Source organism: Mixophyes fleayi, chromosome 4 (genome assembly GCF_038048845.1).
Source record: "Mixophyes fleayi isolate aMixFle1 chromosome 4, aMixFle1.hap1, whole genome shotgun sequence".
NCBI classification, from domain to species: Eukaryota; Metazoa; Chordata; class Amphibia; order Anura; family Limnodynastidae; genus Mixophyes; species Mixophyes fleayi.
Window position 1 is genome coordinate 160546058 of NC_134405.1, and position 17887 is coordinate 160563944.

At 36.4% G+C, this 17887-nt stretch overlaps 1 protein-coding gene across 3 annotated transcripts in view; it reads left to right on the forward strand.

Annotated features, from left to right (window-relative positions):
- HGF (hepatocyte growth factor) overlaps window positions 1–17887 on the forward strand; it is an 83877-nt gene that overhangs the window by 40045 nt on the left and 25945 nt on the right. For all 3 annotated transcript variants that reach the window (XM_075208706.1, XM_075208707.1, XM_075208708.1), the window contains exons 7-8: window positions 9622–9740; window positions 13072–13237. In XM_075208706.1, coding sequence (XP_075064807.1) covers window positions 9622–9740; window positions 13072–13237 — 285 coding nt within the window. The remainder of the gene's footprint in view (window positions 1–9621; window positions 9741–13071; window positions 13238–17887) is intronic.

Below are 17887 nucleotides of genomic sequence, written 5' to 3' on the forward strand. Positions count from 1 at the left end.
ATATATAAATAAATTAAATAAATATTGAATAAGAATAAAGTGAAATAAAAATGATGAAATGAAAGTACTGGAAGTTAAAAGGAAGCACATGGAAGGGTGAAGTAAATTGCTCAGAGAGGATGAAGGGAACCTAGATGCACTGGGCCCCATAGACCTCTAGTTTTATATCACTGTTGGGGTATTTGTACACTGGTCTAGAGGCAGAGGCGAAACTAGCGAGCTGTGGGGAGGAAGGGGGGTGGGAACTGGGGCCCACAGCTCCCTAGCTCTGACCATTTGCATCTGCCATACAATGCACCTGCTGCACCAACGGTAGTTCCGCCACTTCCTGGAGGTCCCCAAGTTCACTGACAAGTGGATACTTGTGTATAAAAACAATAAAATGAAAAAAAGTAATAAACTAAATAATACATTTTAAGTTTATACTTAACTCAATATTTTGACCATGCTTTGTGATCTACCCATTAGAGAAAATATTGCTTTAAACGGTTGTGCATCTATATTTTTGCAGCTATGTAAGCAAGATATTTTGAGATTGGTAAACAACTCTCCAAAGCAATGCGGGCCTGATTCATCTTGGCACGTATACTGAGCGCAACATGCGCTTGTTTCAAAACACACGTAAACAGGCTCTGCACACTCCCGAAATCAACCAGGAACAGATCTCAAGATACATGCGCTGTTGCATTCAGGTGTAGGCCTGTTGTGCTCTACTACACAGGACGCTGCATGAGACGTCTAAAGCCTATGTGGATTGCAAATTCCCAAATCAATGCATAATAAAAATAATGATTATAGAATTAATGCCACAAGCTAAAAATAAAGTCATTAATAATAAACCAGCAAAATAAAAAAGTTGTTTTTTTAAAATTTATTTTGCTATGAAATACATTTATTAGGATGCGGTTAATGTCTTTTGAAAATTTTTACAATTGCTCCTGTTTACAAACAAATGTTATAGCATGCATGCAAGACTGTCATCACTGCTGATCAGGATTAGAGTAGCTCTACAGTTGGAGCAAGAGATCTGGCACAAAAACAAGTAACTTTACCATGCCTAGAGCTTGATTCTGACGTGGCTGCATGCACTTGAGTTTGACATGCCCTTACTGTAAATTGACTATGGCCAAATGCCTCTTCCCCACCCCGTTCACTTCCTGAAATCGTAGGATGTAGTAAGTATGCTTTGCGTTTGAAGACGGAGCAGACAGGGCTGCGTTTACCGGTGTATGTCCTGGCTCTGGGTGTGCTAACACTGATTTCGCTTACGATACATTCAAATTCCTCAGATTTCTGCCTTGATGAACCAAGCCCTACATGATTGGTGGATTCATACACAGGGACATAGTCAGCAATGCCACAGCAAACCAAATAACATGCTCTGATATACAATTTGAGCTTAATGTCCTGTTTTTAAATCCAATTAAGCTAGTACCTTAAACACTTTTTTTCAACAGGAATCAAGTTCAATAAGACCGAACAGGTTATTTTAACTTGCATCCTGTAAGAAAATGTTCATGTTGGCATTTAAATGACTTTGCTGTTTCACATTAAACATATACCAAATACCATTATTAATTATCAAAACAAAGCTAATATCCCATAATGCAGATCACTGTACTAGATAATATGGATTTAAATAATAGAAATATGCCCACAAAGGAGTTACCCTCACTGAATGGAACTGTCTTATATTTAACACCTCAGTACACCATACTTCTACTTAACATGTTTCAGTGGCAGTACACAGACCTTACAATACAACCACATAAAGCCAATAATATAAAATATGGAGCCTACTACACCATTAGCATACAATACAATCCCAAATATGTTGGCAGTATATACTACACAGTACATGGGCATAGTTGCGCCTAATCACTGTCATTTTGGATCTGTGGGAACAATGGGCTGTCTATTTAAAACATCAGAGTCAGCTACATGGACATTAGGTCATTATTAAGAGTAAGAGTTGCTACCACCGGCTCCAAGGGGCTACTCTCCTGAAGAGGGCAGGTGTGAATATTTCCATTTTCGGGGACTAGACTTGATGTGGCGATGTTTGGCATCCACATAATGTACTGGTCGCATCTGGTGGGAGAACTATTATGTAACTTTATTCTGGTATTTACATTTCATGCATGTAAAAAGTCACATCTATTTGATCCTTTACCCTACTTTGGGGGCATGACCAGGTGCATACAGAGATGGCTAAGGGTACTTTGGATCCAGACCTTAAATATACCCATATGTTACAATAAAACAAAACAGAACTGTAAAGCGAGACAGGTTATTTAATCATGTGCATTTAACAACCAAGGGGATTCCATTGTAAGGCATTTCCCAGATGAATCTTTTATGCTTCATGGTTTCCTTTCAAATACTATCATTATTCAAAAGGACAGATACATTTTTATAATCCATGTGTACTCGTAATTTTCTTTTGCAGACTGCCTTTCAACAAAGAATTTAGCAATATCCTTATATCTGCTAGCAGATTAAAAGCTAAAGAATCTCAAGTGAGGATTTTTCTGCAAAAAAACTGACATCTGATATTAAGCAGTGAACATTCACACACAAGACATGGATCATGGTACAGTGATTGAACCTCTTGTAGTTTAACAGTGAGCACAGATTTATATTTCACGTAACTTTGTAACCTGCTGAATTGAGAAAACGTGTTTTCAGGAGACTGAAACTGATACTGACAAATTGATTAACAATTCAGCTTTTCAATTAACAATCAGAAGTGACATGGTCATTGCCTGGTATGAAGCATAATAGTACACAGTCAAAAGTGATAGATTAAATATGATTACTGCCTACATAGGTGACAACTATCCCTATTATCCCTAGCTGTCCCTAATATTTAAGAATGGCTTTCAAAATATTTGTCCCTGGATATGTACCAGGTGTTCACAACTGAACATCTGCACAGTACAACTTCCATTGTTTTTTACACTGCATGCAATTGTCACAGTTCGCTTGTATTCTCTAGTCTTTAAAGCATAATATTTATTTAATGTCAGCACTGTAAATAAATGACATTTCAGGAAACCTACAGTGTTACTCATAACATACTGAGATGCAGCTGCTTAGCACCAACGCATTCTTGGAAATTATTTTCATATGTTGGCAATAATGTTGCTACGTACAGTACTTCCATGTTTCCAGCTAAGCAATCCTTTGCCAAGCGGTCATGGTGCAATTGCTGCATTACTTCTTGCAGGTGCGGACATACTAGCTTTGCATTCAGTGTACTTACACAGTGGTTTCATGGGCAGAAGGCCCATAGTGCTGTTACTTTATCTTTTTTTTATTTTTATTTTGCTACTATACTACATTAGGATGTTCTATTATATTTTGATGTACACCCCTCCAAATTGGATAAATAATCATACGATAACAACAGTGTACAAACTGTTCTGCGTGTGGTAACATTGGGCCTGATTCATTAAGGATCTTAAATGAAGAGGATCCTTATTTCAGTCTCCTGGACAAAACCATGTTACATTGCAAGGGGTGCAAATGAGTGTTCTGTTTTACACATAAGTTAAATACTGACTGTTTTTTCATGTAACACACAAATAATTGATAGCTTATTTGTACACTGAAATTTAAAGTTGACATGTGTGTGTTACATGAAAAAAAAAGTCAGTATTTAACTTATGTGTAAAACAGAATACTCATTTGCACCCCTTGCAATGTAACATGGTTTTGTCCAGGAGACTGAAATAAGGATCCTCTTCATTTAAGATTCTTAATGAATCAGGCCCATTGTGATTGGGTTGCAGCCTGTCTTGTACATATACTATACATCCTAGTAGATTGGTTATATATAGAAGTGGATCATTATCTATGTATGCTTTATGTAATCATCTTTGAAAATCCACATTTAAACAATGTCACTGGATCTCTGTAAAGACAAGCATTAATGGAGATTCACACCTTGATATCACCAAATACAGCATATGATTGAGGTAATGAACATTCTGTAGAAATACTATCTAAGGCCTGCCATCGCTATTGTGGAGCAGAACATATCCATCCATCTATCTATCTATCTATCTATCTATCTATCTATCTATCTATCTATCTATCTATCTATCTATCCATCTATCTATCTATCTATATATATATATACATATATATATATATATATATATATATATATATATATATATTTATATCTATATATCTATATCTATATATATATCTATATATCATCATCATCAACAACATTTATTTATATAGCGCCACAAATTCCGTAGCGCTCTATATATCTATATCTATATATATATAAGTAATGCTTGCCTACTTTTTAAATCTGTACTCCGGGAGATCGGAGTACAGATCATGTGACAGAGGGTAGAAGAGGCGTGATGATGTCATTACATCACTATAGCCCCACCCCTACCATAAAATACAGAAATTCAAGGTATTGAATAGTGGGGGCGGGGCTTAATGATTAATGATGCAAAGAAGTCCTGCCCCCGCTATTCAATGCAGTGAATTTCAGCATTTTACGGCATTTTTCCTGGAAATTCCTGGAGAGTAGGCAAGTATGGTACATATATAAATATATATATATATATATATATATATATATATATATATATATATGTGTATATAGGTAGATAGATAGATAAATAGATATGTATATATATATATATATATATATATATATGTATATAGATATATATATGTATATATATGGATATGAATATGTGTGGATATATATGTATGTATGTATGTATATATATATATATATATATATATATATATATTTATATAGTGACATACATAGCTGTTGGGTGCAGAGTGGTGGGCTCACTATTCTTACAGCAGGGGTCTTTACGCTTTATTTACCACTGCCTTGCAATTGGTTGTCCTACCAGCCAGTTGAGGTTGTTCTGAGATCTGTACCCCCTTATCTAATTTATCTGTCGCTGATTAAATTAAATAACTCAGAGCTATTGGCTGTAGGCATAGAAATAATATTTAAAATCACTTAAAGGCTATATGGTAAGTTAATTAATTACAGTTAGAAAACTACTTGTCTTCTGGTAGGGTTTTTATGTGAGTACAATCTATTAGCCAAAATTGTCATGGACTATTCACATAGTGTATTTATTGCCAGTTTTTGTAGCCAATAATTTCATTAAATACATCCTAATATAGCATTTTTTTAATTTAAATAAACTATTAGAGTTTATTCTTCATATTCTCCCTTAGGTTTAGTTCACAATTTATTTCCTATCAACAATGTATAAAGCATCTGTACATTTTGTGGTCTGTGCTAGATACACCTTTGGGTTAACTTACAGCTGCATACATTTTTATAGTATTTGAAATCATTTGAAAATAACTGTACAAAAAACAGAAGCCTAAGCCTCCAGATCCATCTTATAATAACTAGCTTATTTTTATAAAGAAAACACATACAGCATATTATTAGTTTTGTAACATTAAAGTCTGCAGCTGCAGGCTCACAAGACTATGCTTCTGACATGATCTGTAGTAGAATGTAGTCATATTAAAGTTTTTTGTTTGTTTACCCACTTCTGTGTAGCATTACACACTATGTTGCTTTACAATTAAAATATAGCTAGTGGTAATAAAATGGTAAATGTGTAGTTGCAATATATGCATCATATAAATATCATAAAGGACACCCTAGTGGCACTGTTTTCATGTACAATGTACAATTACTTGCTGTCCATAGGCTAGCAACAGTCAGTGAAGCTTTCCAAGAGATTACTTGCTGGGTTACAAGCTTTATTCGGCAACACAACGGAAACATGACAGATGTGATTTTACTTGAATAATCATAAACTGCAATACCCTCCTTTGTCTCCCCAGTCACTCCAGAACACCATTCAAGCTGCCTACCCTCATCTATTTAGCCCAATATAATGCTTCCCCGTTCAATCTTGTCAAGAAATGCTCCCCTACTCATGCACTCCATTCTGTTAATGACCTTCATCTCTCCTCTCCTATGACTATCTCTCATACTTGCATATTCAGGACTCTCCCCACCACCGCTATTCTCCAACTTTGGAACTCCCTGTCCGACCTCACCAGACTTACTCCCAACCAACAATCTTTCAAGTGCTCCCTCATATCTCACCTTTAAACACTTGCCTACCCTCCCCCATTTTGCCCCTTCCACTTGCTTCCCTCCATCTCTCAATTTGCCCCCCTCACTCCTCTTGAATGTTAGCTCTCATAAGCATGGCCATCCCTAACGCCTGTCTCCTCGTCCTCTTTGTATGGTTTTCCTTTGTTCTTGTCGTCTAACATAGTTGCTTTTTCTATTGTATTATCTTGTGCCGATTTTTTACTTATGCTATTTCTCTGTTTCTCTTGCCACTAACTTATTTGCATTTTGTTATCTATATTTTGTTGATTGTACAGCACATCATATTCTGTGGCTCATTATAAATAGGCTATGATGATGATCTTACATTTGCCATGACAGTTATTATCCACCTTCAGATGACATTTATTGCTTTTTACACTAATTCATGCAACTTTTTAGCCATGAAATAATGTTATCAGGCATAGTTGTTTATATTTTTTATTTTTGTTTTCCTGGTATACAAGCATTGAATACATTTGTATGTATCTAGAGAGCAGCTTTGTGTCGTACCCATGGGCAGTAAAAATAAACAGCAGTGTTTAGCAATACTTGCCATAAGGCATTGACAAGCCAATAAATGAGAGCTATCTCTTTGCCACCCATATATTGCAAAGAGATGGCAATGATTTATTTATATAGTGGCACTGATTCTGCAGGGAGAACTCACTCACATCAGTCCCTGCCCCATCGGGGCTTACAGTCTAAATTCCCTAACACACACACAGACACACATAGACAGAGACACAGTCTAGGGTCAATTTGTTAGCAGCCAATTAACCTACTAGTATGTTTTTGGAGTGTGGGAGGAAATCGGAGCACCCGAAGGAAACCCACGCAAACACGGGGAGAACATACAAACTTCTCACAGATAAGACCATGGTTAGAATTGAACTCATGACCCCAGTGCTGTGAGGCAGAAGTGCTAGCCACTTAGTCACTGTGCTGCCCACATGAATGGGCATATTAGAGTTATGTCTAGGCATATATGGCCGACAGTGGGGTCACCTTTATGTTTTACATGGCTGGATTCTACATTCTGCTCACAAAAGAATAAATTGTCATATTCCTAGTATCAATTTAAACCTCTAATGATTGCAAAGGGCAAGACTTGCTGTTTATGATGGTTTCCAGGGTATAATGATCTTGACCACTTGCTGAATAAGAAAATAGTGGTCGTTCACTATGTAGGAGAATGGCTGCCATCCTTTTTAAATAATATATATCTCAACTGCATTGGTCTTATGTAAACAAGTGTTATAGGAAAACATATTTGTTAGTGTGCTACTCTTTAAGACCCATACACTGATTACATCTTTCATGATTGACTCTGACCAGATCTCATTTAGGAAATTCTTACTCTATGATCTGCCTTTTTGTTTGACTTCCTTCAAGAAATTGGTTAATTGAAAGTACAGTATTACAGCACATTTACTTTTAGATCCATGACAAATAGCATCCAATGAAACTCTGCACTGCAGCATTTCAAGAATGACTAAGATCTTCAGATACTGTGCTTTATGAATCTATTAAATCACTTTGGGTATTTATGAGTTAAGGAAAATGAGATAGCCTTTGAACTACAGCTTATTTTAATTATAATGAAATTTATATATGAGCTCTTAATAAAAACATCTTCCCTAATCTTATTTCCAGCTCTGTCTGTCTGTCTATGTAATATCTAATGAAATAGTTTTTATTTTTTACCTTTACATTAGAAAATATAATTTTATTGATAGAGTAGTAGGTGCTTGGAATTAAACACCCAGCAGGTATGGATAATAGTGCTTAGAAAAATGTGGGCCCATTCTGGAACATCATTTTTAATAAGTAAAATGGGGAACTATTTGGACCTATTTGAATGTTCTTTTGGAGATTGTGGGGCTCCAGCATATATTGTGATAATCCTGCAAGTATAATACTTTAAATATCTGAGTGAGCGGCAGTTAAATTCAGATGCCAGCATATAAATACAATACCCCTTTTTTATAATGACATAAGAATTACAATTTAGACACAAAACGTGGTAATGTTTATTTGAAATTGGTTCTACACTTGGGGCACAAATGTACCATACCCATACTTGCCCGCTTTCCCAAAATGTCTGGGAGACTCACCAATTTTGGTGTTTCTGCCAGAAGAGCATGCTCACCTCCCGGATCCCACCCACTTCACTATTGAAGTGGCAGAGGTGGGGCTTGATGACTTAATTTGCTTAAACACAGCTCCACCCCCCACTGTGCAATGCAACAGCGAGTGGCAGAGCCATGGTGACTCAATCGCATCATCCTCAGTACTCCAAGAACAAATGTGAAAGCTTTTGCCGGAGAAACCTGGCAAAACCTTTCTTGAGTGGTTGCTACCACCGGTAATAACATTATAATAGATAGGGAGAAGTCGTAACTCCAAGGAAAACACCCATTCTCAACAGAGAAATAGCTTTTCTCCCTTTAATAAACAGGCCCCAAGAGAGCACTTCTCCCTACCCCATTGGTACAGGTTTTTGCTGGACATAGTGTATATGTCATATTAAAATAACTTTGATACTGTTTTCATCATTTATCTTATTATACTCTAAGTTGCATCTCAATCACAGTGAATGGCAGTGTCCTTGGGTTTAATCATTGGGCCATATTGTTTCAGCCCTAGCTATTGTCACTGCAGGAAAAATATTCAGAATAAATAAACTATAATTTAATTTGTTTTACAGTGACATTGTTTATAGTAATCATGTACTATTAGTTGTATACAACTCGGAGGTATTTTAAACTATTTGCTGCCTAAAGGAATATTTTTTTCTGAATACATTTTCTATGCCAAAATTATGCAACCAGTTAAAACATTCAAACATTTATATGATATACAGATCTAATACACGTGATGAGGATATGGGACTTTGGTAATAGAACTGCACAAAAGAGTGATCTTTTACAGTTTCTATGTAAAATTAGCATATAATGGACCAGAGCCCATACTTGTATTGTTCAGCACTTGTGCCATGCTCAATAAATTAATGTGATATTGTTTCCAAAATATGTACAATATAATTTTAAATAAAACATGTTTTAGCGTTATTGTACCCTTATAATTATTAGTACTAATAAAATTTCTAAAATCAGTTTGATGAACATAATCTCAATTGCTCCATATGACATTGACCTTTAAGTCTGCTATTTTGATGCTTAATTGCAATGATTTTAACAAGAAGCAAGATAATAAAAGTAATGATTTAAAAGAAATAATAACCCTAATCCTCTTAATTCTCAAGTAACAAGAAGAACATCACAAATCTCATTACCAGTTGCATGGATGGTCTTTATTCCTGCTATCATCAGCTCTCCTAATGAGTTGGAATACCATGCTGTGTTTATGAAATCCACACCTAATTGGGTGCTTTAAAAATGAAAGGTGATATGGGTCTGTCAGTCTTCTTGGATGACACATGAATGTGTTTTGTGTTTTTTTTTCCCTACCTTTTCCAGATATCCTAACAAGGGACTGAATGATAATTACTGCCGCAACCCTGATGGCAAGGCTAGACCATGGTGTTACACACTTGACCCTGACAGCCCTTGGGAGTTCTGTGCAATTAAACCCTGTGGTGAGTAGTAACCAAATATATCCCTTCTACACCAACCTTCTCTATCTTTATTGGCGTGTCAGACTGTAAATGAATTGAAAATGCTCCAAATTTTCTGATGAATATTTACTTTTAAACACTTTTGTTTCAGCAAATTCGTTTTTCATTTACGCCTTTATGTATTATTATTTTGTATATTATGTATATATAATTTAAAGAACGAATGTAAATATTGCATCAACATCTCTAAGTCTGTTTATTATCAAGTTAAACTAAGTATATGAAAAAAAAATCAATGCTTAGTTTCCTTTCACCATTATTGATAGTTTCTCAAATCCCTAAAATAAAAAGCTCAATAGTTTTGTATTTTCAAATTGTTCATTGTGTCATGATAAAAGTATTGAGTAAGCATTAGCAGTACAATTGTATTGTTTAATCATCATCATCATCATTTATTTATATAGCGCCAGCAAATTCCGTAGCACTTTACAATTGGGAACAAACATTGATAAGACAATACTGGGTAATACATACAGACAGAGAGGTAAGAGAACCCTGCTCCAAGCTTACAATCTATAGGATCTAATGTTTAATATAATACTATATCAATTAGTAGATAATGCAGATGGGGCAGGCTTTGTTGAAGCATTTAATTTACCTGGCTCAACAATTATAGAGATTATTATCAGACATTTTCCACTGGGGCATAGACAGGCCTAGATTGTACTTATCCTACAAGTTTGCAGCTTTCAATGACCACACCCTCCACCATATCTCATTTACCCTGTATTACAAACATGAGTATCAGCAAAACAGCAGTCTATTGCTCTAAAAATGTTTCTGTTGTTGGTCCTGTGTGTAACTGCGAAAAGCTTGGCATGCATAAAGCGGTGCGCGACAAAATAGGACATGGCTGCCAATTGTCAGTAAATTTACTGACAGCGAGGTTAGATAAATGTGTGTAAAAAAATTGAGATTAGCAAAACAATTGTAACCTCTGACTGTAAGAAATTTCATTTTCACCCCACCAATTGTTTTTTTTTTTATCTCAGTAGGATTATAAGCAGCCCTTTCATTTCCGGTCCAGTAGAGATGCAGTTTTTACATTTAGATACATTCTAGAATTACAGAATGTGTCAGTAAAAAATGTTGGCCAATTTCTTAAAAACTATCAAAAGGGGTTAACAAACAGCATGAACAATTGCACTATTTTCGCCTCCAAGCAGATTTTTTCAGTACATTTTTTGTACATTAGTGGCTTATTGGCATCACTGTAATCTGGAGTTGTCCTAAATTAAATATGTATTTAAAGCTGTTGAACAACAACAGTCAGCGGCGCACGGAGGATTGTCGGGGGAAGGGGGGGGGGGGTTCCCCCCGCCGACCCAAAAAAAATAAAAAAACCAGAGAGAGAGCTGCTGCGCATGCGCAGCAGCTCCATTTCGCCAGCGCTGTCCTATACAGCAGCCGCAGCGCTGTCTAAGAAGCACCTGCGGCGGTGCTGTATGCAATACAGCACCGCCACGGACGCTTCTTTGACAGCGCCGCGGCTGCTGTATAGGACAGTGGCCACTTAGTTAGCGCAGGGGGGGTTTCTAGAGACTCAGAAACCCCCCCTGCGTGCGCCACTGACAGTATGAGTCTAGTGGCTACAACAGAAGCATTCTACCATCTGACTCCATGTACCACTAACAGATATTCTGAGCAGTTTTGGTTTAGGGCTTTACATGAGTGGTATGACTACTTTAAGTAGCATTTGTTTTCATATAGAAGGAAAACATTGGTTTACTATACTCTATAGGTATTGTAATACAAAGTAAATGCTGCTTGTTCTACTGCATATTTGATATGTCAAGCTTTTGAAAAAAAAACATCTTGAGTATAAGGGTACGTACACAATGGCATTTGCAATATATTTTTATAATGTATATTAAAACACATTTAATACTATGCAATCCTTATGTGTCTAATATACATTTATTAATATGTTTACCTATTTCAGTAAGTGTGTTTCTCTGGATTTTTGAAAACTATTTTAATGTTATAGTCCATTCTGTGCTGCTCAATGTATCATGGACAGACATTAAACCACCTGGAAATATGCTTTAAAATGTACATGATTATGTTAGTTATTTAGCTAAGTTATTGTCACTTGTTTGTTTTTTCCATAAGAGCCTGTGAGTGTCTGGGTATAGGAAAAACTGACTTCCACAAAAATATGTAAAATTTCATTATGTTCAAATTCCAAAATATTATAATACTAGAAGCTGCTGCATTTAAAGTGATGTTCATCTTAGGCTTAAAGTAGATGTGCCACAGAGTCAGTTTGGTGGAAATTTAGGCATATCAGCGCAAACTGAGGCACGTCACGTCAAAGAAGGTTTTGCTTTGACCCTTGGCTGCTTTGCACTTTAGAAAGTAGGCCCATAGTGTTTAGGTAACAGATCTACTGTAAAGGTCTCTGTTCCATGTAATTAATAAAACTGTAAATATATTACATGTGTACATAGAATCAATGTCTGAAAATAATGTTTGATGGTACATCTCTGAAGACATGCATTGTTATATGTTTCAGTCAAACATTTCCCAGTCTGCCTCGGTGGTCTTCTAGCCACAGCTATACCTCATTCCTGACACTACTAGTCACACCTTATTATACAGTTATGACTTTTACTGTAAACAGCACCTCCTGGAGTTCCTCTAATAAATGAAAACATAAAATTAGCATGCCCTTTAAAATTTGTAAGACCAGTCTAGACATAAAAAAAACTTTCAAATCTGTTCATTAAAGAAGCAGAGATATTAAAATTTAATCTATTTCAATACTGCTAAAATTGCTTGCTAAAGCAATAGCCCAAAAAATTATTACAATATATTGTTTAGACCTTTCCAAAAAAGAATGACACTTGATGTAATATTCAGTAAATGATGTTTGTCTTTATTATATTTACATGCCGTAAAAGGATCTTGCATCTCTGGGAATTAGATTGCCAAACAAAATATCATAATACATCAGAACATAACATGGATTACAATGTGAGCCTGTGGTCCAGATGTTTCAGTCTCAGATATGGGAACAGCTGTCCATTAGCGTAAATGGCACTGTGGCTTCATTTTCATTTATGTGGAAGATATGGGCCCTATTTTTGACCCATTATACAGCAGTGCTGACAGGGATTTGGTCACCTCTGAGGTCACAAAATATAGATTATCTTAATATCGTATTCTCCCATTGCATAACAAAATGAGAATGAGCATATCTCCCATCCTCAGTATTTATATTGAATATGGCTTCATTTGACATAAACAATTCAGATAACCTTTAACTGTTAAATTGTATGTCCTCTTGCAGCACACAGCATAATCAACCACACTGATATTACAACTGATTGCATAAAGAGTCAAGGGGAGGGGTATCGTGGAACTATGAGAACAACATACAATGGAATCCAGTGTCAGAGGTGGGACTCCCAGTTTCCACATCAGCATCATTTTATTCCAGAAAACTACAAATGCAAGTAAGCAATTAACCAAAATAATGATATTATGGAGTTCTTTCTGTTATTTCTACTTGTGCTTTTGAGGCAAAAGGTCAGTGTAGGAATCCACATAATATAGTTGCACCAAGAACTATTGCTGAGAAAATAGTCCATTGAAGACTGATCAGGAGGGCATTGTGGCAGGTTTTGATACCATTAGACCATGTTTAGGTGTTGAATTATAGAAAGTTGCACCTACCAAGATACACTTAAATGAGTTAATACTGATAGATAATATATACCTCATCATTATGTTGTTTTTGTTTATTTTTTCATTAATCCACCTATAAGCATTGGGATTGGCTACATGACTATTTACTTGAAAGAGTTGGCTGACTTTTGCACAACAATTCCTAGTTAAGTCCTATCTCCTTTCATATAGCTAATAGGTGGATTTCTCCCCTGGAAAAATCCTTCTTCACTAACTGACATTGGAAGCAGGATCACTCCGTATGTGTCAATGCAGCTGCTGTACAGCATAGGGCTGAGTCTGTCCGGTCCTATGCAATAGAACTGAATAAGAGACTTTTGAATGCTCCTCTGAGCTGCAGCTGCCTTGACCTATACAGTGTTGTCCTGCTCCTGGCATCAGGGAACTGGGGATCATCCCCTGGTACACCCTATTTACTACAGTACTTAATGAAGGAGGGAGACATTTTTAAGTTGAATATCTGCACCTTCCATTTTAAAATATTTGAATAAAAGTAACATTTTAGCCTGACATATATATTATAAGTAATATGTGGTGCACAATTATTAATTTAAATCATATTCACTTGCCGATGCCTTGGCAGCACCATCCCTAAGTAAGCCTTGAATGGTGCATGCTATTTTATTGTCATTATTAGTATTATCCTTATTTTATATTTGTGTTACATGTAATGATTACAGAAACACATGGAAATCAACATTTAACATAAATTGTTTTTAGCTAAGTCTTGTACATGGATGGATGCCAATAGATCACAAAGATTATGTATTTTAGGTGAAACATTTGTTACAGAGAATATTTATCTCATTGTAGAGCAAAGACAGCTAAAACATACTGCACGCCAGATGTTCTTGCTTAATGTTCACCTTCAATAATGGTATATTCATAGTACATTTCACTGTGTCAAAACATCCGTGACTCATTCCTTTACATTTAGTTTTGTTTCTTTGTCCCTGCATTTTTGATCCTGCTATGTAAAAAACTTCAATAAAAATTTACATGTAAAAAAAAACAAAACACATCAGTGACTCATTCAGTACATGTATGTGTCTGTAGACTTTACAGCAGTACAAGTACATAGACATAGTGTAGCTATAATACTTCATTTCTATGCCAGTAACAGACATTTTTCTCACCGATGCTGTGAACAGTCAATACTATTTCTCTGGAAATCCACTTCAATATAAATTATATTATCTTTAACCCCACAAGTATGAGTTACCTACAGTTTTGCCTGCTCTTTTACCCATTGCATTTAGAACTCTAACATTTAATGGCTGCATTCACTTGGTGGTACTCGTTATTCCGAAGAATCTATTAGCAACAATGAGTATATAGACAGAAAAATTCTGATTACTATAACAGCGACAAGGACATGGGCATGAACATACTGCACGGTGGCACTTCACTTTTATGTCATAAAACAAAGCAACATTGAGATTTCTGAATTTAAAGCTGCAATGGCAGGACCCGGCAACTGGACAATTTAATCTAAGGGTTAGGGTTAAGGTTAGGGTTAGGATTTAGGCTAGGGTTAGGATTAGAGTTAGAGTTAGGCACCTCCTCCTACCATTGCTGCTTTAAATACAGAAATTTCAGTGTCACTCTATTATGTGATGAGAAAGTGAAGTGACAGCACTCTCTTCGCAATTTTTAGCAGTTTGGATGGCAGTATCGTCCGAAATGTCCTCTGTCTATATACTCTTTGTCAGTAATAGACTTGTCGGAATAACGTACCCCACCCCATTCACTGATATCATATCTTTCGCAAATACCCTATGAGGAGTGTGCTTGATAGTATGCAGATTTTCTCTGCAGAAATGCATTGTGTAGATTTGTAGTAGACTCATGTGATGGATCCGCCCCTGTATATGTATCTAGCGCACAAAAATATAACTGACTACTGATCTGCATCAGAATTAATTAGAACAAAGTCCTATAGATATGGTTGGTGGCTTTAGCTGTCTGTATTAAGCTGAAGAAGTAATATTCTTCAGCTTTACTGTATAACCCAGTACTTAAAAATACATGTTTTCAAAAGGGCAGTATTAGATTATTGTTACATAACATGTAAGTAGGGGGAGGGGCAGACCCTTAACTAAAACATTTAGAGCCTGGGGCAAGAAAGAAAACTCACACCCCCTTGACCACATGTTTAACCAAATTAACCTAAAACATTATTTTCCATGTGCCTCCCTTCAGCTTAGCACCATAGGAGGTCGCCACTCCTGCACACCTCAATTTAAAGCCCTGGGAAACAGCAACTACCAGTTTTAACACTATTATCTGAAAATCAATGTGTTCTTGATGTTAGGTTGGTGAGTTACACTGCTTTATAGCTTAGAGAATGGAGAATCCAACCCGTGCCTTTAGAGTGAAATAACGACATGATATTATTGTTAGGGTAGTTTCAATGGTAATGTTTACAGTGTTTTCACCAAGGTGTGTACTGGAAAAATAAAATAGTCACACTAAAACTTGTGAGTCCACAATGGGAATTCAATTTTCAAGGTGCTCACAGCCAGTGAGCTGCTTGATATGCAGGAGGAACATGGTGCAAGGTCAGTGAATGACTGAATCAACAGATCTTGCTTACTGCTTTGGATGATCTTTCTTACTACTCGTATTCCACCCTCATGAGCTCTGTACGTTTACATACCGGAATTTGTGTGTGCTCCCTATGGGCAGCTTTGGTTTCCTCCCACAATCCATGTTGATAATTAGTCAATTGTCTGGTGACAATATGGACCCTACAGTGTGTGTGTGTCTGTGAATAGCTGCCCTGAAAACTACCAAGGGTGTGTATAGTTAACTCTTTGTCATTGAGTGGGTGAAAAAATTCCAAGGGCTGTGTTTTCCCAGTGAAACATACTTTGCTGGGAAATTGGTAAATTTAATTTCTGTGCTTGGTTCTGGGGATTTGCTGTTAGTCTGGGCATTCTTTTCATTCCCTTTATTCCAGTCTAGGTTTTTGGCTAATCTGCAGTCAGCAAAGCTACCTGGGCTTTACTGGTTACTGGCCTTTGTACCGAGTGCTCTGCAAGGGCAGAGAGCAAAAACTTCTGTTAAGGTTACTGCAAGTATTGTTAGTCTGACAAATTTCTTTTTTGTTTGTGTTCCAGGAAAGTCTCAGAGATTCCCGTGTATTGATCGCCAGCTGTTATAAGTTTAGTTAGTTCACAGTTGAGAATGATTATTCTTGGTCATCTTGGTATGTTTGTGTCCCCGTCTCTGAAATTCATTGCCAACAGTTTGTTTAATAGTCAGATTTTGAAACCAGTCACATATCTCTCTATAGATACTTGAGACCTAGGATACCCTAAATGTAACTATAAAAGGTTTTTCCATGTTTGGGGTGGGGAACATTACCTCACATTTCCCAGATTTTGACAATAGTGTGGGTTCTTCATCTGGAGACGCACCATTTGCTTGATGCAGTTGTCCCCAGTACTCACTTGGGACTTCTATAAAACATGTGCATGATTGATGTTGAAAGCCGTTGGTTGGATAAACAGGTAGATATGAATGCCATCTCCTGATTAGATGGCCACATCACTCATATCAGGAACCAGCTCTCAATTCTACAATGTATATCCTCTGGCTTTCAGATAGCTCCTTTGCAGCAGTCCGAGTACAAATTAGTGTAAGTGAAAGATGCATTGTGAATTTGGTGGATGTTCCAGGGATCTACCATGCTGCGGTTGCCTTTGAAAAAGTTGTTATGTTAAACTTCACCATGTTGAAAATGATTTTTAAAGCACATTTCCCTCAACTCTATTATCTATCTTCTGTCTCCCATCTTTGTTGTTAAGAATTCATTTTTATACTTTATAGAAACCCTTTCAAACACTTTCCCCCTTTTATAACTTTGGGGTGCTAGCAGTGTTTGAAGTGGGCCGGTAAACGGTGGTATGCCATAGCGCCACTTCTCCAGCTATTTTCATTGTAATATTATCAAATTTCATTCACATTTTCCATACCGGCACTTCCAAATTGGCACTACCCCTACTTCAACCACTAGGTACTAGCATGTCCTATTTCTTTAAATATATGGAACAAAAAATAGTAACGTTAAATGATCAGTTGCAACAAGGAATTTATTAATGATTGTATGTGCTAATGAGCCCAGCACAAGACTAGCATAACATTATAATAAATTGTGAAATAGTGGAATGCACTTGTGTCAGTATACAGAATATAAACAGGTAGGAAGTTGTGCTTGAGCACAAAGAAACATGAAAACAATGAGCCATATCAAGGCATATCAGCAGGGCACTATGCCACTAGTTCATTTCAGTTTCTCATATTTAAAGCAGTGGTAGAGAGTAGAGAATACATTCTGTTGATGAAGTGTTATGGATTTGTATGCTGGACGCAAAAAGGCACTAATGAGGATCTGAAACATGCATGCTTTAGGG